This window comes from Ochotona curzoniae, unplaced genomic scaffold, assembly GCF_017591425.1.
Source record: "Ochotona curzoniae isolate NIBS_2020 unplaced genomic scaffold, NIBS_Ocur_1.0 contig_3819, whole genome shotgun sequence".
NCBI classification, from domain to species: domain Eukaryota; kingdom Metazoa; phylum Chordata; class Mammalia; order Lagomorpha; family Ochotonidae; genus Ochotona; species Ochotona curzoniae.
In genome coordinates this window covers 57,343,678-57,370,436 of record NW_024466004.1, presented here as the reverse complement: position 1 = coordinate 57,370,436, position 26,759 = coordinate 57,343,678, and the positions used below count along the sequence as shown (strand labels likewise).

General features: G+C 43.9%; 1 protein-coding gene and 1 pseudogene across 2 annotated transcripts in view; one reads left to right on the top strand and one right to left on the bottom strand.

Annotated features, from left to right (window-relative positions):
• The first annotated feature begins 979 nt into the window (after window positions 1-979).
• Window positions 980-1,466, top strand: LOC121158657 (annotated as a pseudogene).
• Window positions 1,467-11,833: 10,367 nt separating this feature from the next.
• Window positions 11,834-26,759, bottom strand: part of FIG4 (FIG4 phosphoinositide 5-phosphatase) — a 124,041-nt gene continuing 109,115 nt past the window's right edge. For both annotated transcript variants that reach the window (XM_040983881.1, XM_040983880.1), the window contains exon 23: window positions 11,834-12,186. In XM_040983881.1, coding sequence (XP_040839815.1) covers window positions 12,009-12,186 — 178 coding nt within the window. In that variant the 3' untranslated portion in view covers window positions 11,834-12,008. The remainder of the gene's footprint in view (window positions 12,187-26,759) is intronic.

Here is a 26,759-nt window from a genome sequence, read left to right as displayed (position 1 = left end):
AATCATCAGATGGAAGATCTTCCTCTCTGTTTCTCCTCCTCTCTGTATATCTGACTTTGTAATAAAAATAAAAAGAAATCTTAAAAAAAAAGAAGTCCTTGCCAAAAATATTAGGCATGAAAAAGAAACTAATTTGCATTCCTCAAGGTGAAGGTTAGTTTTCTATAGTGTGTGAGAAAGTATATATCTCATAGCCTCACTATGAGGGTTAGTGTGCGAATGTATGCAAAGCACTGGCAACTGCAGGAGGGCATGGCTACCCCTTTCTCTCTATGAGGAATGGCATGGTGCCAGTAGCCAAGGAGCCAGAGCTCAGCAGGGTCGACTCAAGAAGAGTGAATTCAGGGCCCGGCGCGGTGGCGCAAGTGGTTAAAGGTCCTCGCCTTGCACGCCCGGGATCCCATATGGGCGCCGGTTCTAATCCCGGCAGCCCCGCTTCCCTTCCAGCTCCCTGCCTGTGGCCCAGGAAAGCAGTCGAGGACGGCCCAAAGCTTTGGGACCCTGCACCCGCGTGGGAGACCCGGAAGAGGCTCCTGGCTTTGGATCGGCGTAGTATCGACCCGTTGCGCTCACTTGGGGAGTGAATCATCGGATGGAAGATCTTCCTCTCTGTCTCTCCTCTCTGTATATCCGCCTTTCCAATAAAAAAATAATAAAAATAAATCTTTAAAAAAAAAAAAGAGTGAATTCACATAAACTTGGACTTGATGTGGCAATGACACCTTTAAAATCATTTGGAGAGGGAATCACTATCTACTGCAGCCCTGAATGACTCTGAAGAGCCTCTTTGACTCAGATTGCCCATTCCACTCACTAGATTCCCCTTGCCCCAAGAGCCACTCTAGTCATTCCTCATTTAAGACCAGACAATCTGTGTAAGCCAAGGGGAAAGCCACTGTGAGGGCACTGGGCCAGGGTCCATGCCAAGTGGTATTTCATCAAACCTAGCATCTGCCTTTTGACTCTCTGAGCGGGCACCATGGCAGTCAGCAAGAACAAGCGCCTTACGAAAGTTGGCAAAAAGGGAGCCAAGAAGAAAGTGATGGATCCATTTTCTAAGACTGGTATGATGTGAAAGCACCAACCATGTTCAACATCAGAAATATTGAGAAGACCCTGGTCACAAGGACCCAAGGAACCAAAATTGCCTCCAACGGCCTCAAGGGTCGTGTCTTCATGGTGAGCCTCGCCAACCTGCAGAACAATGAAGTGGTCTTTCACAAGTTCAAGCTCATCACCGAGGACATTCAGGGCAAAAACTGCCTCACAACTTCCATGGTGTGGACCTCAACTGGGACAAGTTGTGCTCCATGGTCAAAAAGTGGCAGACCATGATTGAGGCTCATGTTGATGTCAAGACTACCAATGACTACTTGCTGTGTCTATTCTGCCAGTGTTCACACTGGACTCCTGCCTTGAAAGTCCCTGTGTATAATACACTGCCTGCAGTCCCACAGGCTGGTTAACATTTTCTTTCACATTCTTCCTAACATTGTGAACCAAGTTGTCCGGTTATGTATGTGAAGGAGCTGGAAGGGGAAAACAATGCAAATCCAGCCACCATACTTATCACCACCTTTGCCATGATACAACATAACCACTGTCCCATTCTCCCATTGTCCCCAGCCTCTCCACTTCTTTCAGCCTTCTTTGTTGGAAAAGAAATAGCTGCTGCTGGGATCAAGTTCTCCCACTGTCCAGGACACACATGACTCTATAGGGGATTTGAGTATGCACCATATCTCATCTCTTACCTGCAGCTCTGGTCCTGGCTTTGTATCAGGCTGTGTGAAAACACCAACCCTGGCTGGAAGAACACTTGATGGTGGTTAATCGAGGAAGGAAGAGGAATTGAAGGAAGAAGGAAGGAAAGAGAGACAAAAGGCTGTGTGGGAAGAAGCAAGGGAAAAAAACCTGCTTGCTGAATGACTTGGCTGGGAGTGTACTTAACACAAAGAGTAAATTGATTCACTTATACCAGCTATGCAGCCATTTTCTCTTTGCCTTTGTCAGAGCAGGGTGGGGGCTCCTTAAGACTGAGAGCAGCACAGGAGCAAGCAGTGTCAGGGGTAGGGGTGCAAAGGAGAGCCCAAGTCCAGGTGGGCAGTATAGAGGACCAAGGAATAAAGTACCACCAGGAATGAGAATTAAGGCTCAGAGCTCAGATCTGGAATGTACTGTCTTGCTCAGCCCAGGAAGGGTGCCAGAGTGGCTCCCTTTTTGCACTGCAGCGTTCACAGAGGGCGGGGACCCCACAATTTAACTTCCTGCATAGGAAATACAGGTTTCGTCATCACTCTCAGCACACTGACTCATGAATGCATTTATCAAACAAGCAAGCAGCTCACATTCTTGGTGCCAGGAATTCCAATCAGAAACACTTTTATATTAAAAAAAATATTAGAGAGATCTTGCATCTGCTGGTTCACTCCCCAGATGGCTGCAATGGCTGGAGCTGAGCCAATCTGAAGCCAAGGAATCAGGAACTTCTTCCTGGCCTTCTATAAGGGTACAGGGACACAAGTTCTTGGGCCACCCTCTACAGCTTTCCCAGGACATCAGAAGTGCAGCAGCCAGAACTTGAGCTGGTACCCACAGGGGATTCAGCACTGCACACACAGGCTTAGCCTGCTGAGCCATGGCATCAGCTCCCTGAAACACTCTTCATATCTAAGGATGCACACTTTTTTTTTCTTTCCAAAAATGAAATATCTTTCAAAAACGTTATGGGAAATGTGTATTACAAAAACACATTTACATATTACATATTACAAATACACAAATACATATATATGTGTATATAAACATATATACATATATATATGCTTGCATTTCAAAACTTTGATTTAACTCCATCTTCCATGAGGCTTTGAAGTAGCAGTGTATGCAGGTACTTTTACTCGAAAAGCAGCCCACATGTGTTCATTTATACAAATGAGCTGCCTTTTTGTCACATGTCACTCTACCGAGCCACCTGGGGCTTCGCAGTCTGGGGCTCTTAAAAATGCTGTGGACAACACAGATGGCATCAGCTGCAGGATCTGGCCAAGGAGGGGCATGACTGGTGCCGCTGCTGAGCCTGCCCAAGCAGTAGCGCCCCTGGCTTCAGCATCAGTACTCACGTGCCCAGGGTTCCATGACATTCCCACAGTTTGGCTCCACTGGCACAATGAGCCCCTGGCATCATGTCAGCCTGTGGAAGTGGAGGTGTGTAACCTGAATTCAATGGGTCCAGTCTCCAGTTGCAGTCATGTGAGAAACCCCCTAGGGGGAGGGCAATTGGCACTTTGGCATAGCTGGTAAGGCTGCTGCACAATGCCAGTTCATTTCCTGGCTGCTCTACTTCCTTGCTAATGGCATGTGAAAGCAGTGAAAGATGGTCCAAGTGTTTGGTCCTTTGCCCATATATGAATTCCAGGCTCCTTGCTTCAGATTGGACCAGTGCAGATCACGGAAGCCATCTAGACAGTGAACCAGCATAAGGAAGATCCCATATGGGCACCGGTTCATGTTCCAACTACTCCACTTCCCATCCAGCTCCTTGCTTGTGACCTGGGAAAGCAGTTGAGGACAACCCAAAGCCTAGGGACCCTGTACCCACTTGGGAGACCCAGAAGAAGCTGCTGGCTCCTGGTTTCAGATCAACTCAGCTCTGGACATTGTGGCCACTTGGGGAGTGAGCCAAAGGACTGAAGATCTTTGTCTCTCCTTCTCTCTGTGAATATGCCTTTCTAGTAAAAATAAACAAATCTGCAAAAAAAAAAGTCCTTAATACAGATAATTTGAATTTTTACTGAATAGACGGCCACTGTTTTTTAAATGCAGAAGGCTCTTACAAAGCTTGTAGAGACATCTGTTTAATCCTATTCCCAAAGAGTTCATGAGGAAAAAATGAAAGGTTTTTTTTTTTTATACAAGCTTAATTGACCTGAAACTGAACAGAAAGGTCATATACTTTCATTTACTCAATGTTTTTTGTGAACACGCTGACCTGTGAATTTCTTTCTCTGATGATACAGACAAAATTAAATGTTTTATTGAACTGAATTAAATATGGCTTCATAATCAGGGAAGAGAGATTCATCAAGGGTTTTTAATCACATGTGAGGTGCCAATGTGTGGAATCTTTCCTCAGATTAATTGCTCAGAGGCATTAGGTGTATGGAAGCAAAGTCAAACTTAAAAAAAAATTGGCTTTTGTGGGATTTAGAAAACAAAATAAAAACAAAAACAAAAACCTTGTTCTGGCTTGCCTGAAGTGGAGAATTATATTATTCACCATGGTTCAGTATGTAGTGAAAAAAAATTAACATATAGTGTATATTACCCTGCTAAAAAGCCACCCAAATTAAATAAGAATGAGAAAGTACATTGTCAATGTAATTTTATTGTTCCAATGAACAAATCCAATAAAATTAAAGTTCTGCACTAGCTGATAAATTTTGTAAAAGCAAATTCAAATTCAGGGCTAGTGTCCTGATGCACTGTTAAGTCACCTGAGATGCCAGCCTCACCTATGAGAACAAGTTCGAGTCCTGACTTCTGATCTAGCTCCTTGCTAATGCACAGATGAAAACAGCAGATGATGGTGCAAATTCTTGGACCTCTGCCACCAAAGTGGGACACCTAAAGAATCTTGAGTTCCTGGCTTTGGCCTGAAGCACGCCGAAGGGTATGCCCAGAGCATTCCCACAGCAGCGTGTATGGAGTGTCAGCGAGGTGGGCCCTGGGCTGGAGAGCTCAAGGGTGTGAACTGGTTTCTGCCATAAAGATGTTCAGTCTTCTTAGATGTGCACACACTGTCACACAACACTGTAAAGTACAGGAATAACCCAGGTGCTGGGAGCCCCCCAGGGTACAGTGTATCCAGTGTAGGCACCCCCATGGGTTCCAGCTGTCCACAGATAAAACCCAAGCCTGCAACACCTTAGCAAAGTGCTTCTCAGAACACAGCTCTTACACACAGGCTTTTGAGACCTGACCAGAGAGTCTGCCAGGTCAAATGACCTTCACAGAGATGCTAGGATAGTAATTATGCTTTTCATTGTATTGACGTTGGCAATGATGACATAAAAGTACTGAGGGTAAAACTGCCCACACCAAGGCGTCTTAGGTCAATGTGCTTCACCCCCGCCCCCAATAAATGACTAGTTTCACTTCATGATGTCCTTGGTAAAGCAGCAAAGTTTGATTCTATCTTACCTTAGAGTACATGTTATGGTTTGGATAATAATTTGAGTGTACCCCAATGGCCTATGTGCTGAAGGCTTGATCCCCAAGGTCTTGTGTTAATGGATTAATGTGAATGGTTAATGGTTAGGAGACTAATTAGGAGAGGGCCCGGTGGCCCTGGGTAATTGGGGCATGCCCCAGGAATGACATCCTCAGAAGTTGGTTTAAAAAGCTGAATTGGGTCTAGCTGCTCATCTGCTTACACTCTTCTCTCTCTCTCTCTCTGCTTCCTGGCTCACTGTGTGATCCACCCTCCATACATCATCATCAGATGTTCCTCCATCTTCATCAGATACCAGTGCCCCCGATCTTGGACTAGGAACCTCCAAAGCCATGAGAACATGGAAACATTTTCCTTTACAAGTTAGTTCTCAGGTGTTTCCATTATGGTGAGGAACTGCTGGCTAGCTTAACTTGATCTTAAAAAAATATTTTGTGTGATGAAATGAAAAGTGTACCTAAGTCATTTCAGCTGCATACTCATGATTAACAAAGATATGTGTGTGAGAGAGACTTTTTTGCTCGAGAGAACAATTTTCATAAAATTTTGACAGATTTTTTTTTAATGGAAAGAAGCTGGCAGTAGTATTTTTTTGCTAAATTTCTAGCTTTGAAGCAGGCATTGGAATTTTGGAAAACTCTTATTCACTGCCATGAGCTTGGCAGGTCCCAATGCTTAAAAGCTGTTAGAAGATTGGTTGATCTTAAACAAATGTGTCATCAGTTGGAAGCTCCACCTGACTCAGGGAACCAATATTTTGCAAATTACCAACATGTGATGTTATAAAGTCATGGGTGAGCAATAAGAGTCTTTCTAATTTCACAATAGATCCATGGATTTTAATGTCACAGACTGAAAATTTCATTGATATGTTTCAGATTTCACAATATAATTGACCTTTAAGAAGCTTTCATTTGTTGATTTGGGGTACAAAAGAATATCCACAATTATCAAAAAAAAAAGACTACTGAAATACTCTTCTTTCTTCCACCTTGTATCTATGTAGATACAGATTTTCTTTGATATTTTAGTTTATCAAAGCAGATTGAATGCAGGATAAAATACAAGAATCCCATTGCTCTGTTAAGTCAAATACTGACAATATTTGAAAAAGTAAAACACTGCCCATTTTCATTAATTTGGGGGGCGTTATAGCAAAATTGTTACATTCCATAGGAAATGCCACTTTTATCAATATAGTAGAACTCTTTATTTTCTTTTAGAATTAACGGATATTTAAAAATTTTTTCATTTCTAAAGGTAGTCAGTATTGGTACATAGAACCAATGTAGGCAAAAGCCCTTTGGATATCTTTAATAACTTGTATGACTGCCATGGGGTCCCAAGAGCCTGATTTGAGAACCATTGAGTTACTGTACCACGCCCTTGACAATCTCACCTGACCTGTCTTCTTAACATTATTTTCTGACTTCTGCTTTCCCATCATCGCTTTTTGGAAAGACCAAGTTAAAAGAGCCAGCTACTAAAGGCAGCAGAAGCAGACAAATCCATGAATCAAGCCATGGAGATTCTAGGAAGCTGTATTTATTGCCACAGAACAAATCATCGTGGTAGGAGCGCAAACCCAATCAAGATTACTGAGAGTATAACTGATCTGGTAAGTGTGTCTTGGGCAGCTGAAAGGAATGGATCCGCTTGTCACGAGCCAGGGAAAAGGATTTCATAGACACAAGTGCGCCATGGCCAACCAGACTATATGTAGTTGTGTGGTCTTCCTCAAGAAAGGCTACAATGGTATACTATTATAATGTAGGCGACAACAGTGACAGTGGGAGGGGAGGGAGAATAGGGAGGAGGGAGGACAATTCCCTGAGCCTATGAAACTGTATCATGAAAAATAAAAATTAAAAAATAATCAACAAATAAATATAAAATCTGCTTTAAAAATAAGACTAAAAACTGTAACAAACATTCTGGACATCAGCCATTGATTGTGATCACAGAGCCATGGGTCCCTGAGCACAGGCTCTCTGGGCTACAGCTTGTCCTAGGTTCTGTGCCATTCCTGGAACCAACTGCCGAATTTCATTACCAGCCCAACCATCTGTAAGGCATGATGACTTGGGGTTGTGGAGCGGGACAAGCTAAGATGACACAGCTTCGTTTTTAAGTCATCATTCCTATTTTAAAAGGAAAACTTATGGTGTTAGGGGGATGCTGGACAGAATCGCTGCAGGTAGAGACATTCTCCTTGTACTTGCTGCTTAACCTTGAGGCGACCATATTTGTCATTTTCTCCTGCACCATCCTTTTGTCTTTGACTAGCATCTCTGTGGCCACCTAGCTTAGCAAATCCTATCCCCCAGCCCTACTCCTTCCCTGGTGACTAATGCAGGTGATTTCATTTCATGATTTTCTTTGTGCAAAGAGTCTCCAATCACTGAGGATCAACTCCGACTACGATTTTTTTTATTAACCAGTTGAATGACAATCACATTGGAGTCCACTCGAATGTACTGAAGAAATGAACTTACAAAAATATTTCATGTGTGGGTTTTTAGCAGCAAAAGGACAGCTTAATGCTCTGTAATAGTAAATGACCCTCCAGCTTCTGAAATGGATGTGGGGCCTCAAGAGTCTATTGAAGTTAAGCTCTTCACGTGTGCATACCGTCTGTGCTAGTGGCACACCAGAACACGTGCAACTTTCAAAATAATCTATCGCCTCCCCCAAAGGGAAGGGACTAAGTCTCAGGAATTAATCAAAACAGAGCATGCTTCGTTCAACAAAGGATTCATTTAACCACGGCAATCATCAGTTCGTTCTGCTGTCCACCAAGCCATGGAGATTCTAGGAAGCTGTATTTATCGCCACAGAACAAATCATGATGGTAGGAGGGCAAACCCAATTAAGACAATGCATCTTTAAGCAGATTTTCAGAGTAAAATGTGATCTCAAGAAAAAGAATATCTGGGACATTAGAACATCTCCCCTCTCTGGCCACTCTGAGCCATTGCTCTGGCCAACCTAACACAAATGCACAAGCGGGGACAATTGTGAGGCACCACTCTTTTTCCAAAGAGAGAGAGAGAGAGAGAAAACATATGACTCATCCACTGGCAAATTCTAAGAAAGATAAGACTCATCGAGCTAAGGGGGAAGAAATCTACTGTGAAACATGTAATAAGATCCAGGACAATTTTTCCACTAAAGTTGGAATTTCACTTTCAAGTGGCAACTAATTGATTCACAGGTAAGTGAGGAACAGAGAGAATTGGACTATATGTAACTTCCGTTTGAATGCACAGAATCAAAGATGAAACTTCTGAGGACAGGGTATCACCATGAGAATGTTCTCTCACAACAAAAGTATGATTTTTTATGCCACAGGCATTTGCATGGGAGACACAGCCAGTCAATCCTCCAACAGTATGGCAAACAGTGAGCTGGAAAAGTCCTTTACCACTGCAGGGTCTCCAGATTTGATAAAGTGACAGACATTCAACAGAGTGGAGGCTACACTTACACAATGTGGCTTTAAGCATTCTCTAATCAGACTTTCCCACTCCACTCCCGCCCCAACACATTGAGGTGGTTCATTCTATTATTTTAATGTGAATGCTTTGTTCTTGTTCATGATAGCATGGTCAACAGAACACAACACAATATCATAGGATCTGGTAATTAATGTGATTTCTGTTTATAAGGGTACTTCACAAAGTTCATGGAAAATGGAACTAAGATTAAATTTAAGGTATACATTTAGCCTGGCTCTTAGGATGCTTTTTAAAACATCCATGTCCTATAGTTCAGTATCTGAGTTGGATGCTTGTCTCTAGCTCCTGACTTTAGCTTCCTGTTAATGAGCACCTTGCAGGTAGCACGTGATGGTGTGGGTAATTGGGTTCCTATCACTTACCCTTAAAGGAGACTTGGCTTGAGTAATCACCTCTAGCTTTGGTCTTGGCCAGCCCTAGCTGTTGCAAATGTTTGCAGAGCAAACCAGTTTATGGGAATGCTCATTTTTCTCCCTCTCTCTTTCATATAAATGAATAAATGCTTTTGAAAAGAGAAATTTATCTTGATCCCAGAAGTTGAAATCATACATATTTTTTTCATAACATGCTTTTTCCCTGATTTTTTTTTTAGGAAGGTTCCTTGTGTGACTACAATTCAAAAGTTTTGCAACAAAACAAATTGATCTTTGAGTTCCACTTTTCTATGACTTTTTTGAAGTAACCTCATACAATCTACTCTATATCAGGGCTAAATCAGCTGATTTTAAAAATTAAAAACTCTAATGCCAAGATGAACCCAGAAGCCTTCTCCTTCTCCAGTGAGTAGGGACGATGAACATAAATAATGGCCTTGTTCTGGAATGACACTCAAGGTCAAGGCCACAAGTGGTGGGGACTGAACTTGGACAGCGACCTTTCAGAGCTAACGTATAGTAGCTATTTCTCATATGATCAATATCATGCCCAATGCTTATCTTATTTCTTTCTCTCAATAATTCTACACTGGGTGAGAAGATGGAGCCTTAGTGATGCTAAGTGACTTATTCAGTGCTGTATTAACTACAAGTAAGTGATGGTGCCCAAAACTCACTACTGCTTTGAAAAAAAAAAAAAAACTTTATAGGCCTGGCTCAATGGCTTAACTGGCTAGTCCTCTCCCTGCAAGCCTGGGGATCCCATATGGTTGCTGCTTCATGTCCCGGCTGCTCCAATCTCATTCAGCTCTCTGCTTATGGCCTGGGAAAGCAGCAGAAAGTGGCCCAAGCCTTGGGACCCTGCACCCACATGGGAGACTTGGAGGAAGCTCCTGGATCCTGGGTTCAGATTGACTCAACTCTGGCCATTGTAGCAATCTGGGGAGTGAACTAAATCTTAAAGTCTCTCCATTTCTCTATAAATCTGCCTTTCCAATGAAAATAAATAAAGCTTTTTCTAAAAAAGTTAATTTTTTTTTCATTTTACTTAAGAGGATGGGTGGGGGAGAGAGAGAGAACTTTCCATGTGCTAACTCACTCTACATCTGCCACCAACATCCAGTGCTGTATCAGCCCTTTAAGGCCATGAGAATCTTGCTTTGTGTATTGCATATATTGTCTTTATGCTAACTAACACAAGAAACTAGAGATGAGTGCCCTCATTGTACAGCTAAAGAAAGCCAAGAGTAGACAGATTATGAGAGAAGCTCTATATTTCAGATAAAAATCATTCTTAGCAGTAGCAAGTGGACTTTTAGAAACCATGCTAAAAACAAATTTTTTTAAATAAGTGCCGTTTTCTGACCTATAAGTGGTGCCTCTACAGCAGCTCAGGGTTACTTCTGACATGGAAGGACTCATGTTAGGTTCCCCACATGGCAGCAGGATCTCATGTTAGAGATCTTAACCATGCAGACACAAGATCTCACTTATCCATTATTGTTCTCTAATCTTGTCTTTGTGAGGGCATCACTCAAAATGTCTGCTTTATGGGGACTTCACCTTGACTTGCAAAGTAAAACCTTTCCTAGAACCCCAGTGTGAGGGCTGGCCATACCTTATACATGATTTGGTGTGGCTGTATTTCCCTCTCCCGTTAGATTGGCTTGGTGTCCGTCTCTATATTACTGATGGGGAGACAGAACTGAAGACATTAGTGATAAAGGTATAGACACAACGAGAGCAGATCGTCTATGTTAACCTTGGGCAATGCGGAGAGGTGTCCATGTTAGTGCCTTATAAGGAGAACAAACAGCTGTGCACATGACTGAAGGCCAGAGCTCAGAGAGTGCAATGGTGTTCTGAAAAAGAACTTTTAATGCTTGATTCTGATCTAATTTTACATTGACAGACAAACCTCAAGAATAGCTCAAAGACCTCCTTACTCTTTGCCCAGGTTTACTAAGTATTGATATTTTGCTCTGTTTGCTTTATTATTTATACCTTTTTCCTGATCATCATAGGGCACTTGTCTTGTACCCTTACCCATAAGCAGTTCAGTGTTTATTTTCCAAGAATGGGACTTAGAAAATTGTGAAATTTTTAAAGTAAAGAATAACACTAACATGAAAACATCAAGTAAAATTTCAAAACAATACGCTAATTATAAAGGACAAAAAGTTATTTGGTCTTCGTTCCTGAAAAGACAGGGATTTGGGGACCTGTTTTGTTTACTACAATTTCCAGAACTTACCGTTGTTCCTGGGACCCAGCAGGTATCCAGTAAACAACTGTTAATTTCCTAAGGTGATGGTGTGATGCTAGACTGACCATATTTTCAAATCACTTCCCAAAATAAAGTAAAGCATCCACACTTTTTTTTTTAAGATTTATTTATTTATTGGAAAGGCGGATATACAGAGAGGAGGAGAGACAGAGAAGATCTTCCGTCCGATGATTCACTCCCCAAATGAGCACAATGGCCAATGCTATGCCGATCCAAAGCCAGGATCCAGGAACTTCTTCTGGGTCTCCCACACAAGTGCAGGGTCCCAAAGCTTTGGGCCGTCCTCGGCTGCTTTCCTAGGCCACAAGCAGGGAGTTCGATGGGAAATGGAGCTGCCAGGATTAGAACCGGCGCCCACATGGGATCCTGGCACGTTCAAGGCGAGGACTTTAGCCACTAGGCCACGCCGCCAGGCCCAAGCATCTATTAAATAAAGCAAAGGCAATGGCAGCAAAACGTCCAATCACTTCTTTATGACCTATATTTTGCAAGGAACACTGAGGAAATGACCTTTTTAAGACAAACAGATGGCACCATAAGCAGAGGTGGCTTGCTTGGTCCCCGCTCAGTGCCACCAGCCCTTAGGCATTGCTGCTTCACAGGTAGCGGTTCCTGAGGTACTCTCGGTATGTAGTGGTGTCCTCTTTGCCCAGTGGCTGCATGATCCCAAGACCGGCCTGGATGTGGGCTTGGAAGATCTCAGTAGATTTCCTATCGACTCGTGGCGGCTGCACTTCATAGATGTTGTCTGGCGAGAAAGCGGAGATGGGTGTTCTACAGGGGATTAAAAGCAGAGAGAACTGTGGTGAAGGAAAGGAAATGGCAGGCCATGGGAAACAGTGGCCTCAAGAGCAGGTGGGGACAGGTGACCTGGGGAATGATAGCTTCTGACGCAGGAGCAATTGGAATGAATGCTCCGTAGTAGCCCTCTCTTGGCTGCCTTCCCCCTCTGCCTGCAGGGACAAAGCTGGGCTGCCTGGAGGAACCTGCCCTCCTGGGCCTTAGTCCTGTAGTTACCGACATTCCAGCCCCTGGGAGCAGCCGGGGCGGGTGGGAGCGGGTGGCAGAGGCCTTTTGCTCTTTCTCCTCCACACAGGATAGGACTCAGTGGTTACTGAAGGAAGACTGAGCAGTCAGCAGTGAAGGAGGGGGCACGACTAATGGCTTCCTCTTCAGTTGCTGATGAGCGTCTACATGTAAAGTGCACATTTAGCACAGTGCCCGGCATGCCCTAAGTGCTCAGTTAGTGTGAATTAGTATTTACAATTACAAGGACATCTTTCCATATCAGTAATTCTGAAACGCTAAAAGCCTCTGCCATCAGAGGTTACTTAGCCCGTAAGGCCTGATGCAGCTGAAATTCATCGCTGGCACCCCTGGCACACAAGCTGACAGTACTCATCCCTCCTCATGTGAGCATGTTTGTTTCCTTAACAGACACAGCCTCTGGGAACACGTGCAGCTGTTCCCATGCACTGCACCGGCTACTGTGAGTTCTGTGAACCAGCTAGCTGCAAGTTTTCAGATGAGGAATTACATGGCCCACAAACTGGCGCTTTCTTCCTTCCTGGTGGTGATATGAAACACTCCCAAGAATCTCTCTACTCAAAAATATCCTTCCAATCCCACCCACCCACCCACCCAGTCTGCTAAAGGGCCTGAAAGTTCCGTCCATTCCTTGGGAGTAAGTATTGGTTCTCAAACGGGCTTGTCAAAATATGGCTCAGTCTGATACACCCTCCACTTAAACACCCTCTAGTTACTGCGGTCTTAGCTAGGTAGCCCCTCAAGGATGAGGTGACAGACAAGTCAGGTGTGATGCACAGCTTGTGTGTGTGTGTCCACACACATGCAAAGAGTGTGCACACACATGTCCTTTCGGGGACCTGGATTGTCCTTGTTTGTGTAAGCAGGAAAGAAAAGAGGTAGTCACGCTTGGGGAGGGTGACAAGTGAACAACATCATATGGGACAACACAATCACCTGGCCCAGGTGGGCCTGGCAGGAGGGCATGGTTCACACCAGGGCACCCCAGGAGAGAGGAGAATCCGAAGAATGGGTTCTACTGGGCTGGGACCACAGCCTTGTTGCTGTGCATCTCATTGGAGGCACTGGACAGGCATCCTGGATGCCCAGCTGTTGGTTAGCTGGGTAGAGTCCTGTGGCCAGGGCAAGGCACTTTGGCCCATGCCAATGTCAACTGGATACTTAGAGGTACAGTGACACATGAAGGAAGATAGAAGTGCACAGTAAAACCCCGAAGGGTACCTCCTCACAGCAGGTGCTACAGTTACATGCAGGTTTTTCTTTCTCCCAGAAAACAGTCAGGATGCCTCACTATGGAAGGAGACTTCCAAAGAGTCCCTAAAGATGGAATCCAAAGTTTATGTTGGTATCCCCTGCCACAAAGTGAAATCCATGCCTAATATAATAATAATCAGTGCATAATATCCATTTCAAGAACTTTTTAGAGGCCTCCCTCACACTCGGTCTTCTTCTAGAACACTGACGTATCCTCAGATGGCTGGAGGCACTGTGCTAAATTGTACAACCATAGAACAAAACTGGAGGTAGGCTGTTCTTTCTGGAAGTAAGAACAATTGTTTCCATCTCAGATTAATACATTTCAGCTCAAATTTGGCACATGTAGTATGAAACACTTCATTTTTATTATAGTCACACCCTCTTAGTATGCATCCTTATTTAAGTAAACAAAAACCAAGAGGTACAGGGGGTTACTTACGGTTTTAAAAATGAGATAAAGGGCCTGGCATGATGGCTCAGTGGCTAAATCCTTGCCTGTATGTGCTGAGATCACATATGGGAGCCGGCTCATGCCCCAGATGGTCCACTTCCCATCCAGCTCCCTGCCTGTGGCCCGGGAAAGCAGTCGAGGATGGCACAAAGCTTTGGGACCCTGCACCTGTGTGGGGGACCCAAATGAAGCTCCTGGCTTCAAATCAGCTCAGCTCTGGCCATTGCGGCTATTTGGGGAGTGAAGCAGTGGATGGAAGATCTTCCTCTCTATATATCTGACTTTCTAATAAATAAATAAATAAGTAAATAAAAACAAATCTTAAAAACATGACAAAGCAAAAACTGCTGAGACATCTAAATTTTAACAGACTACCTGGTAGCGTCTTCAAAACCCAGACATACTATTCATTCTGGCATCTATGGCAAATGCCCTGATGGCCAGTGGCTGGCATGAGTAATACGCAAATACCTCTTCCCAATTCTCCCTCAGAAATAAAGGGCAACTCTGTGGCCACGAATATAATTCAAAGCGAGACACTGGAATTCTCCAGTGCCTGCTAACGCTCAGAGCCAATTTGAATGGAAATCTTTCAAAATGTGGGTCTGTTTTCATTTCTAGAGATGGTCATCAGAACGGCGGCTGAGTGCCTGAAGCACATCATCCACACCTGGGTGCCACTGTGCCCTTCTCCCTGCTCTTTCACACACATTAGCGCACAGGATTTACACATCTGCCCCAGCGGCAGGAAGTGCAGGGATTATACCCTCCGTTTCACAGATGAGATATTTCAAAGTCCACTTTAAAACTACTTTTATGTCATTTGGGGACATGAGGCCAAGACAACCACAAACAGGCTCACATGCCAATCATATGATGGCACCTTGAGTTTCTGAACCCTACACCCATCATGACCCCAGCAGACAGTGGGTTTAGGGTTCCCACACTAACTGATCAGTTTCAGAACAACCTAGCAAGCCAGGAGTTGGACAAATCAACTACTCCATTTGTCCTTTCTATTCTAGACACATTATCTCCACCAAATAACCAAATTGTAACATTAAAATGTTCATTCCTAGACGTGAGCAGCGATGAGAAACTTGAAGGTCATTCCCGACACTGTTGGTGTAAACTAGGAAAGGAGCAGGAGGAAATGGAAGCAGAAAGAAAGATGCTGCATTATTTTACTTGGATGGCACAAAGCCAGTCCGAGCTCCTCACGGTTCTCAAAGTGTGGGTCCTAAGCAGAAGCAGCAGTGTACAGGAGCCTGCCAACACACAGTCCCAGCTCTCATTCCACACCTAAGTGAGAAACTATGGGGTGAAACCTAACCAAGACATTTTAATGAGCCTTCCAGATGATTCTAACACTTCATGTTTATTTCCCCACAGACGCCACTGACAACTGTGAGGCTGAGGTATCAAAATGCAAGATAGTATCTTATTTGTGGTCACTGAAGCAGTGTTACAGTATTTTTTAAAAAGAATTATTGTATTTATTTGAAAGGCAGAGTTACAGAGCAGGGTGGGGGAGAGAGACTGAGAGAGAGAGAGAGAGAGAGGTCTTTCATCTGCTAGCTCACTCTCCAAATGGCTGCAATGACTGGAGTTGGGCCAGATACAAACCAGAAATCAAAGGCTTATTCCAGAATTCCCACATGGGCAGCAGGGATCCAGACACTTGGGCCATTGTTTTGTCCAGGCCAATAGCAAGGAGCTAGATCAGATATGGAGCAGCTGGGACATAAACAAATGCTCATACATGGGACGTTGGCATTGCAGGTGACAACTTAACCCACTATGCTATAACACCAGCCAGCATGCACTCTCTTTTTAAATGATGCACCACTCACTCTACATTTGGAAGGCATAACTGAATATTTGATTACAAAGATATGAGCAACAAAGACTGCCTAGTGCAAAAGTGGGTTAAACTAGCATGTGGGATGCCAACATCCCACATTAGAGTACTGGTTCCAGAAATGGCTGCTCTGCTTCCTCTGCAGCTGCCTACCAATATGCCTGGGAAGGCAGCTGAAGATGTCCCAAGTGCTTAGGCCCCTACTAACCATATTGGGGACCAGAATGGAGTTTTTAGCCCCTAGGTTCTACCTGGTCCAGGCCATTCTTTCTTGTGGATGAAAGACTGATTCTCTCTTTCTCTTAAGTAAATACATATATTTTTTAAGGCATAAGCATGGATTCACCACCTACTTCCTACTGAGGAGACATTTTGAATTTTTTTTTTAATTTATTGTTGCTTACATTGTATTATGTAGTACAGTTTTATAGGTGCTGGGGATTCCCCCCACCCCTCCCATACCCCTCCCCCCATGGTGGATTCCTCCACCTTGTTGCATAACCATAGTTCAAGTTCAGTTGAGATTCATTGCTTGCAAACACATGCCTAGCATAAAGTTCAGCGTCTTATTGTCCAGATAAGTTCAGTGGCCTCTTGGGGAGACCTTCTATGGTCTGAAGATAGGTCTAACAGAGTAAAGATCCGGTCAGTTAAAAGCCCCAACAAGGCCTCAGTATCAATATACAACATTATGGAATTAATTGACATAGTATTGGGTAAACAATATGTTAAAAATAATGCAAGTTCCATTCTTCGAAACATCTGGGTTGAGACAGTATCAATGACAGGTTCAAAAAATAACAAACAACCAAACAAAAAAATTACAGGTTAAATCAAGGCAAACATGTGGTATCTAATCTTTTGGGATTCGCTCATTTCCCTTAGCATTATAGTTTCCAGTTGTGCCCATTTAGCCACAAAGAACTGCATTTTGTTTTTTTTAATAGCTGAGTAGTATTCCATGGAGTAGATGAACCAAAGCTTTCTTATCCAATCTTCTGCTGATGGGCATTTTGGTTGCTTCCATGTTTTTGCAATTACTGATTGTGCTGCAATGAACATAGGGATGCATGTTGGTTTGTCGTAAAACAGGTGTTTTGGATATATTCCTAGGAGTGCTATTGCTGGTCATATGGTATGCAGATTTTGAGTTGTTTGAGTGTTCTCCAGACTGATTTTCATAAAGGCTGTACCAATTTGCAGCTCCACAGCAGTGGGAGTAGGGTTCCCTTTTCCCGCATCCTCGCCAGCAAGCGTCGTTGGTGTTCTTGTTTATGTGGGCCAATCTTGCTGGTGTTAGGTGGTACCTCATCGATGTTTTAATTTGGATTTCCCTTATTGCTAGGGAGCTGGAACATTTTTTCATATGTTTGTTTGCCATTTGGACTTGTTCCTTTGTGAAATGTTTGCCCATTTCCCGTGCCCATTTCTTGAGTGGCTTGTTTGTTTTGGTTTTTTGGTTGTTTTGAAGCTCTTTTTGCGATTCCCTATAGGAAACAACAACCCTTGCCATGTGAGATACACTTCATCACACAATGACTCTTTCCAACCTCTGGTGTTGCCTTGTTTTTGCTCACCGACATTAGTTTGCTCTTTGTGGATAATATTCTAACTTTTTCTTGATTAGTGTCCATTTCTTCTCTTCAGTTCCTAATTGGATTGCTTGTATCCTTCCCAAATGTCCTCACACAATGACATTTAATTCTGGATCTATTCTATCAAGATTATAGACTGTGAAGGTATTTACTTATTCATGCTAAAAAGTCTAAGTAGGATTGCATGTTACTTACATTCTGTTAAGCAAAATATAGACATTGATCTAAAATGCAGCTCTTACAATGTGCTTACCCAATATAGTAGCTATTAGCCACATGTGGTTTTTTAGTTACACTTAAATAAGACTTAGGTCTTCAGTAGCACTAGTCACATGCAAAGTGGCAGACAGCCACATGTAGCCAATGGCTACTGTATTGGACGCTGTGGAAGGAACATTTCCATCATTTGCATCCTTATAGAAATTCTTACTGGACAGAACTGTTTTAGAATGTGTTTCCTTCAGAACTGATGAACTATCAAAACTGTTTGAGCAGGACCTTGGAACGTGCCTCACATTGGGGAACTGGGATCGGTGGGAGGCTGGGTGGGGCTTCTCCCTTTGTTTCTCCCCTGACCCCAGATACAGGGAAAAATGATGATATTAGTGTGGAAACAATGCTATTACCCACTTTCCTGTAGCCCTTGACCCTTTGTACGCTAATCAACTAAGTAAGATTATTAAAAAAAAAAAAGGATGTGTTTCCTGTTATTTCTTCCTCAGAACTTCCGGGCCCCTTTACATCTTTCTAAGCCTGTACCTAGTATATCTAGGTCTAGCACTGACACATCAATAAGAAAGTCACTGGTGGTCTGGCGAAAGTTGAATGTTCTATGACTAAACCCTAACAATCTCAACAACAATGAAAAATTATTTGCAGGTCAAAGTATGTAATGATGTTAACAGGTATCAAAGAAATTGTGCATCTGCTATGTTTAAGGCTGTTAAACTGTCTTCTGTGCTGATTGATTCAACACCAGATACACTCGATGAAGGCAGTGTGTAGTACGTATGTGTATATACTTGTGCTAGGCACAGATATACTATTCAGATCCAATGCAGAGATGCTTGACATCCAGCAATGCATAGGCAATGTCCTCTTTAAGCACAACATTGAAGAAAGGTCTCTAAATGTGTCAACCAGGACATCACTTCCAAAGCAGCAAGGTAAACTCTTCTAATGTCCTTTCTTTTTAAAAAAAAAATTTACTTATTTTTATTGGAAAGGCAGATATACAGAGAGGAGGAGAGACAGAGAGGAAGATCGTCCATCTGATGATTCACTCCCAAAGTGACCACAATGGCCAGTGCTGTGTCGATCTGAAGCCAGGAGCCAAGAACTTCCACCAGGTCTCCCACACAAGTGCAGGGTCCCAAGGCATTGGGCCATCCTCAACTGCTTCCCTAGGCCACAGGCAGGGAGCTGGATGGGAAGTGGAGCTGCCAGGATTAGAATCGGCGCCCATATGGGATCCTGGCACATTCAAGGCGAGGACTTTAGCCACTACACCACCGCGCCGGGCCCATCTGATGTCCTTTCTACTGAACAGGTATTAGAACCAAAGTATAGATGAGCCTAGGGGTAATGGAGCCAATAAAAATAGATGATATTCACTACTTCTACACTTGAATGCTTTGTCTATAACATGTGATTCTTTATACTGTATATTATTACAAAGAAACAGTCAATGCTATATATACATATATGTCTTCACATATATGTGTGCACACGCACACACACACAGAGTATTACAAGCTGGTTAAAGTTTTCAGCATAAAATGCCATTAAATCACTATCCTAAGTGCATATTGATTAAATATAAAAACCCAATAGCATTCTTTCAATATTTATTAAAGAAAAACAAGTGTGCTTTAGATCCTCCAATGCTTTTGATTTTTTTATTGTAAAATAAAAGAGATACAAAAAAAAACTACAAAAAAAAAACCACACAGGATTTTTTTTATCATTATTATTTTTAATAATCTTACTTAGTTGATTAGGGCACAAAGGGTCGGGGCTATAGGAAAGTGGGTAAAACCATTGTTTCCACACTAATATTATTTTTCCCTGTATCTGGGGTCAGGGGAGAAACAAAGGAAAAAGCCCCACGCAACCTCCGACCCATCCCAGATCCCCGATGTGAGGTACGCTCCGAGGGTCCTGCTCAAGCAGTTTTGACAGTTCATCAGTGCTGGATTGCTGCCAATCTCGCAGTTCCAATCACAATGAAACCTATTCAGAGTCCACTGGCTGACGTAGTCTCTTCATGATTAGGGTTCTGAGATCAGCAGTTCAGTTGGAGGGATCACCTAAGAAACTTCATCTGAGATGATCCCAAACCTGATTCTTGTATGAGTTTGCCAGTATAGGGTCCAGCACCGTCCGCCACACCAATCAGCTTATGCACATGCTGGTCGTTGCAATTGCTGCGTCAGTTCTGTTTCCAGCCCTGTCTTCGACTTGAACCAATGAGTGTTGTAGTCCGGCTAGATCCTACCCACTTCATACTGGGTCCTTATGCAAACCAGTTGGAGCTGCAGCCTAGTTGGGGTGACTCCCCATAACCCTCACCAGTTCTGCTCCCTACCCTGGTTCCCATGCTTGCCAGTATGTACCGCAGGCCTGTCCAGTCTGTCCCACATCCCACTTAGCTCTCGTACTTGTCAATGGACATTGAAGCCTAGTCCAACCCAACTAATCTACTATCCAGCCCACACACATACTGGCGGGTGCCTTTCTGTCTAGCCACCCCAACCCCTGTCCTGCTTTTCATGCTGTCCAGTGAGAGTGGTAACCCCCGAGGGAGGTGCCCACTATTTCCCTTCTAGGCCACACCCACTCCCAGATTATGCACTCTCCAGGTGGTTCTGGCATTTTACTTGACAGAATTAGCTCCCAGTGCCAGCCTCTGCCAGCTAATGCTGTGGCTAAGCCCAACCAATCCTCACCCACTCAGAACAGTCAGAAAAGTCAGCCTATCCTGGCCCTTCCCTTATCTAGCTCACATGAGGCCCACAGGTGTTACAGCCCTGCCTAGTCTGATCTGCCCTCATCCGGACTCAGGCTTTCCAATGGAAGTAGTTGTCCAGCAGGGGAGCCCACATTCCCTTGTCGGCTTTGCCTCCTCTCCCTAATTATCACATGTGCTGTTTGGGCACTGCAACCACATCTGGTACGGCTCATCTCACCTTGGCATTCCTTAATGTGCGCTGGTATGTGTCACAACTGAACCCGCTCGACCCACACTCTGTTCTGGTGCTTGGATTCTCCAGCGGGTGATGCGAACAGGTTCAGCCTGGTCTGCCCCCAACCCATGCCAAGTGTATGCCACTGGGATAATTTCCATAGCCTGTTCTGGGCTGTTTCCGATTGTGCTTCTTGCGCTTACCTGCAGGGACTGTGTCTTGCCAGAGAAGTTGTCCAGGCTCCTCTATCAGAAACTCTCCCAGTGCCAAATTTCCCGCTTACCATTGGGTCAATGAGCCAGCCCTACTCAGTTTACCTCCTGTTCTAGCAGGAACAGTGGCTTTTCCTGACTGGCCTTCAAACCACACAGGATTTTCATAAAATGGACACAATCCAGGTCAAGAGGCAGAAATGGTAGGCAGCTAATCCCAAGTGCCTTGCAGATGGCTCACCCTGATCACAACCTCTTGCTTTCATTAAGTAGCTACTTTCCTGACTTCTGCAGTGATCACACCACTGGGATTAAAAAATAATAGTTGATTTTCATGAGAAAGAGAGAAAGAGAGAGAATGAATCTGTCATCCACTGGCTCCCTCCTCGAGTGTCCACAACAGCCAGGGCTTGGCCAGGCCAAAGCCAGGAACCCAAAAAACCCAATCTGGAACTCTTAGTTTGGTGGCGGGAACTCCAAACCACCATCTACTGCCTTCTGGGATGTTTCTCAGCAGAACACTGGAATGGTGACCAAGAGGCTGGGAATCACCAGGCACTCCTATATAACATGTGAGTGTTCCAAGGGGCACTGTAAGGACTTTCCTAGATAGTCCTTTTTTTTATGGAAAAGGGCAAGCCTGATCATTATAGTTCTACCCATTTAAATACAAGATAGAAGTGTGTCCTTTGATCTCTAGATCCTCTCTCCTTTCTCTTCCTACAGTTCACCTACTGGAAAATTTGAGAATTCCTTGGTTTGCGTTTTGCTTGCTGGCATGTTACTGGAGTGACTGTCAATGTTTCTCGGCCCTTTGTATTTCCTACAGGCATGGGATGGATGTGGCAGCTGGCTGAGAATGCTTGGGTTGCTTCACAAAGAACAGGTGGTGGTGTGTTGCTTCATCAGGACAGCCCTGTCGTCTGGGAGTTTACTGTTCTTTAAGGAAGCCTTTGAAACCCAATGCTTAGATTCATTCATTTACTGGGGAGTGTCATGCAACTATCTTATTGTTTCAAAAAGATATTTTCCCTCATATGCTCAATCCTTGCCTTTTATTTGCCAGTTTTTCATATAACAAAATGGGTCCCTGTTCCCCTTCCAAAAGAACACACTTCAAAATATGTAACATCACCAACTTATAACTTTAAATACACTTGATAAGTTCACTTCAACTATCATTCTTACTGAAGCTCAAATTTCCTCATCTTTGTCCAGCGGGAACCTCTTCAAGTTCACTTCCAAGTTGTCTTGGTATGACCCTAATCATCTTGGACAGCATTCTTGTTGTCTGGATCGACAAAATGTTTCCTGTTCATTTTGTATGTTTCCTGGCATAGTGAGATTAGCCACTTCTCCCAGAACCAGCATTACAAGGCCAAATCTAAGTATAAGAATTCTTATTGAGCCATTGTATACTTGCATACATATATAGATGCATGTGTGTGTGCGTGCACACATGCATCCTGTGGAAAAGAACCTTGTATTTCATGAACAAAAAGGATGACACAACCAGAACAGCCCAGGATTATTCACTTGTTTTATCTCATATTAAAAATGTAAAGCGGGGGATCAAGCATTTGATATAAAGGTCAAGATACCACCTTGGGACACCTGCATTCCATATTGGAGCACCTGGGTTGAAGTCCTGGCTGTGCTTCAGATTTCTGCTTCTGGTGGATATATACTCCACCAAGCAGTAGGCTCAAGTAATTAAGTCCCTGCCACCCATGTGGGAGCTGGGCTGAGTTCTGAGCTCCTGTCATCGGCTTGGCTCAGCCCTGGCTGCTATGGAAATTTGGAGACTAAACAAGCAGATGCAAGATCTGTGTGTGTGCATGTGTATGGGTAGGTATGCCTTGTCCTTTCAAATAAAGTGAAAAAAAAAATACAGTAACCTCAGAATAACAGTAACAATTCCACCACCTCACCATCCATGTTATTGTTTGCCTGTTATCTTCCCACATTTTTAAAGTTTTTCAATAGCCACACTGTTAGAGCAGATGGTCATGACATTACCTTAGCCCACAGTCATAATGAATCCTTCTACTCCCCACTTCAGTATTGAAAGAACAAACCCATCTGCTAGTCTCAGTGGTCTTTAGGTCAATGTCTCTGCAGCTACTGGCCTGTCTAAAGGTCATTCTCCACTAGACTCCACAAAGAGAACTCATGGAACCCCATTCCACGAGTTCTCACTTCTTTAATACATAACAGCTTTGGAAATAATATCTTAATTACATTCTCTTTTATTTTCTTAAAAATGTTAAATATAAGACCTGGCATGGTAATTTAGTGGCTGAAGTCTTCGCTTTGCACACCTGGGATATCATATGGGTGCTGGTTCTAATCCCAGTGGCTCCACTTGCCATCCAGCTCCCTGCTTGTGGCCTGGGAAAGCAGTCAAGGACGGCCCAAAGCCTTGGGACTGTGTACTTGCATGGGAGATCTGAAAGAGGCTCCTGGCTCCTAGCTTCAGATCAGAGCAGCTTCAGCTATGGTGGCCACTGGGAAGTGAATCATCAGATAGAAGATCTTCCTTTCTGTCTCTCCTCCTCGCCGTGTATCTGACTTTCCAATAAAAATAAAATAAATCTTTTTAAAAATGTTAAATATAGTATTCCATTTTCTGGCATAAAAAATGCTATATTCAGGGCCCGGCACGGTGGTGCAGTGGTTAAGGTCCTCGCCTTGCACGCCCGAGATCCCATATGGGCGCTGGTTCTAATCCCGGCAGCCCCGCTTCCCTTCCAGCTCCCTGCCTGTGGCCCGGGAAAGCAGTCGAGGACGGCCCAAAGCTTTGGGACCCTGCACCCGCGTGGGAGACCCGGAAGAGGCTCCTGGCTTCGGATCGGCATAGTATTGGCCGTTGCGCTCACTTTGGGAGTGAAACATCGGACGGAAGATCTTCCTCTCTGTCTCTCTTCTCTGTATATCCTCCTTTCCAATAAAAATTAAAAAAAAAAATCTTTAAAAAAAATGCTATATTCAAACTTTGCACACTTTCATTTTTCTTGCTCTTAACAGTCATTTGCTCTTTCTGTCTAGATCTCTAAAGGACTTTTCCCTTAAAGGTGCATAACTTAATATATAAGGTGCATAACTTAATATATAAGGTGTATAACTTAATATACTCAGTACTGTCATTGGGGACTCTAAACCAACATTCTGAAGTGCTGTGATATTCTCCATCAACATTAATTTTAAGCAGCTATTTCAGAAATTGTTTTTGCGTTACTATATTTTCAAAGACTTATTTTTGTTTGAAATGCAGAGTTACAGAGAAGAGAAAGAGATCTTCCACCTGCTGGTCCATTCCCCAACTGCTCACAATGACTGGAGCTGGGCTGGTCCAAAGCCCAGCTTGGCAATGGAGCAGCCAAGACTTGAATCGGCTCCCATATGAAATGTCAGCACTGCAGGTGGCAGCTTTACATGCTATTCTGAGCACTAGCCCCTTTAATTATTTTTAATTTTTTCCCCACTCTCATGCTTTAATTTTCTTTCTCAAGACCCCTGTCATCCACACTAAGCCTTAGTTGCTTGTTGTTAATATTTGACACTTGCTCTTAGATTTTCTTTGGTTTTCCTCACTCCTGTTTGAACTGTAAAGCGCATTTTGAAACGGCACACTTCAGTTTTGCCTCCTTTCCTTGCTTTTGCTTTTTGGCATGCTCTCCCTGTCACAAGGACTGCTATTCTGCTTCACATTCTCTTATCCTCCTGATAACTTGGTGCGGGATTGGCCCTTGAGGGTCTCTTGTTGCTCACTTTGTGGAATTCATGTCCCAGAACCTATAAGAAAACAGCCAAGCTATCGATCACCAAACAGGCAGCTGTTTCGGAGAGTGGGGCAAACGTGATGTGCTTGTTGAGTTTCCTGCAGAATAGGGTGGAAGTGGCTGGACGCACGGCCAGAAACCACTGAGCCATGTTTCTGATTCCTGTGGATGCTAGGGTGGCTGGTCCTGCGGTGTAGGAGCTATTGGCTGACAGCCTCTCTGGAAGCTTTCCAGTGATTCTGAAAGCCACCAAAATCCCGACAACAAATCACTTGCTGTTTGCCCTAAATAGAGTGGATCATGCTTTTTACAACCAACCCCTAACCAACAGAACCAGACAACGACTGGAAGCACCTTCTAGCTCCAGCTCTTACTTTACCCAGGAGCAGGTGATCTAGTTCTAGATGATTCTGGCAGGAAGGTGGATGCTTTCAGTAGTTGAGAAATAGCTTCTTTCCATAGGAAAGACAAGAAGACAGAAGAAACAACTTTCCCCAGGCACGTATGTAAATGGCTGTGCTGGTTGGTACCTTTTATACTACAGACAGCTATTCATTTTTACTGGTCTGTGTATGGCAGCATGACTCTACATTCTCTCAGCTCCACAATAAAAATGTCATTTGTGTTTTTTCAAAAAAAGAAACAAAGAGGGATAATGTAATCTGAAACCGGTAATATGTGTCCAGTTTCAGATTCAATTTACAACCCGTAAATGGGAGGTTCCTTCCCATTGAAAGGATGTGCCATTGAAAGAAGAAATACAGTATGAAACATCTGTCCCCAGAAGGCAAAGAATGCCCTTGCTCTTCCCAGAGTCTGCCTTCCTCCCTGCCTAGATGCAGGTCCAGCTTGTCCTTTGGTCTACTGGTCAATCCCCAGACATAACGATACTGGTGATAAACATGTGCACAATGCCAGAGACACAGGGTCATGGTGGCTTCCATTGAAATGTCAAAGAAAGCCTGACAACACAGAGGACTATGCTGCAGGTTTGGAGGCCCTTGTGTGGAGCCCTCCCAAGGGCAACGCCCAGGGCAGCTGTGGTAAGTAGTAGTACTGGGAATCCCAGCAATGCAGAGATACCAGCAATATGAGATATCCACTGAGGAAAGCTGCAAGCAGTGTGATGGGCTGGCTTGGAAACACTGTGGATACCAGCATGCAGCCTCAAAGAGCAGCTGTGTGGGTAGAGACCAACAAAGCCTTGGGGCCACTGGGTCCTCCACCCAGAGTTCAAAGAGTGGATCTGGACAACAGTGGGAGGCTTTGTAGACACCTGTCATAGAATACAGCCACAACAGAGAGCCTCCACCAGGCAACACCAAAGAGAAATGTGAGGTTGAGATGCTGCAGGGAGATACCATAAGAGCCCTGGCCAGTGCAGCTACACAGAACAAGACTCCAATGGGTGAGAACTGAAGAATGGCCTGTGAACAGCGAAGCTGCACCAGCGGCACTTTTCCCACTACAGTGTACCCATGATGCCAGATGAGGGCCTTTAAGACCCGATATTTGCCCAGTTGGTCTGCAGTTTTGCTTTGGTCTTGCTTTTCTACTTCCCTATGCCCCCTTCTGGAACAGACAGATACTGTCTCAGCATTATACAGTAGTGCACATGTAACTTGGATTTTTATAGGTTTATAGTCGGGGGTGTTGCTTTGGGTCTCACATTTAGATATCAGACATTTGAATTAAGGTTTTCAATTTAGGCATCAGACTGAATTAAGATTTTGGAACTACTTGAGGAGTGATATATATTGTGAGTCAGAAAGATGGGACTTCAGGGAGATAGGGGCGGGAACCATAGTATGTGGGCAAGATTTGGCTTCACAAATGTAGGTAATTACCCCAAAGTCAAGGGCTGATGATGGCAAGAGATAGGCTTGACCCAAGTATGGTGTCTGGGAAGTGGGGCCCAATGGGAGACCCTTGGGTCACTAGAGGTATGCCACTGGAG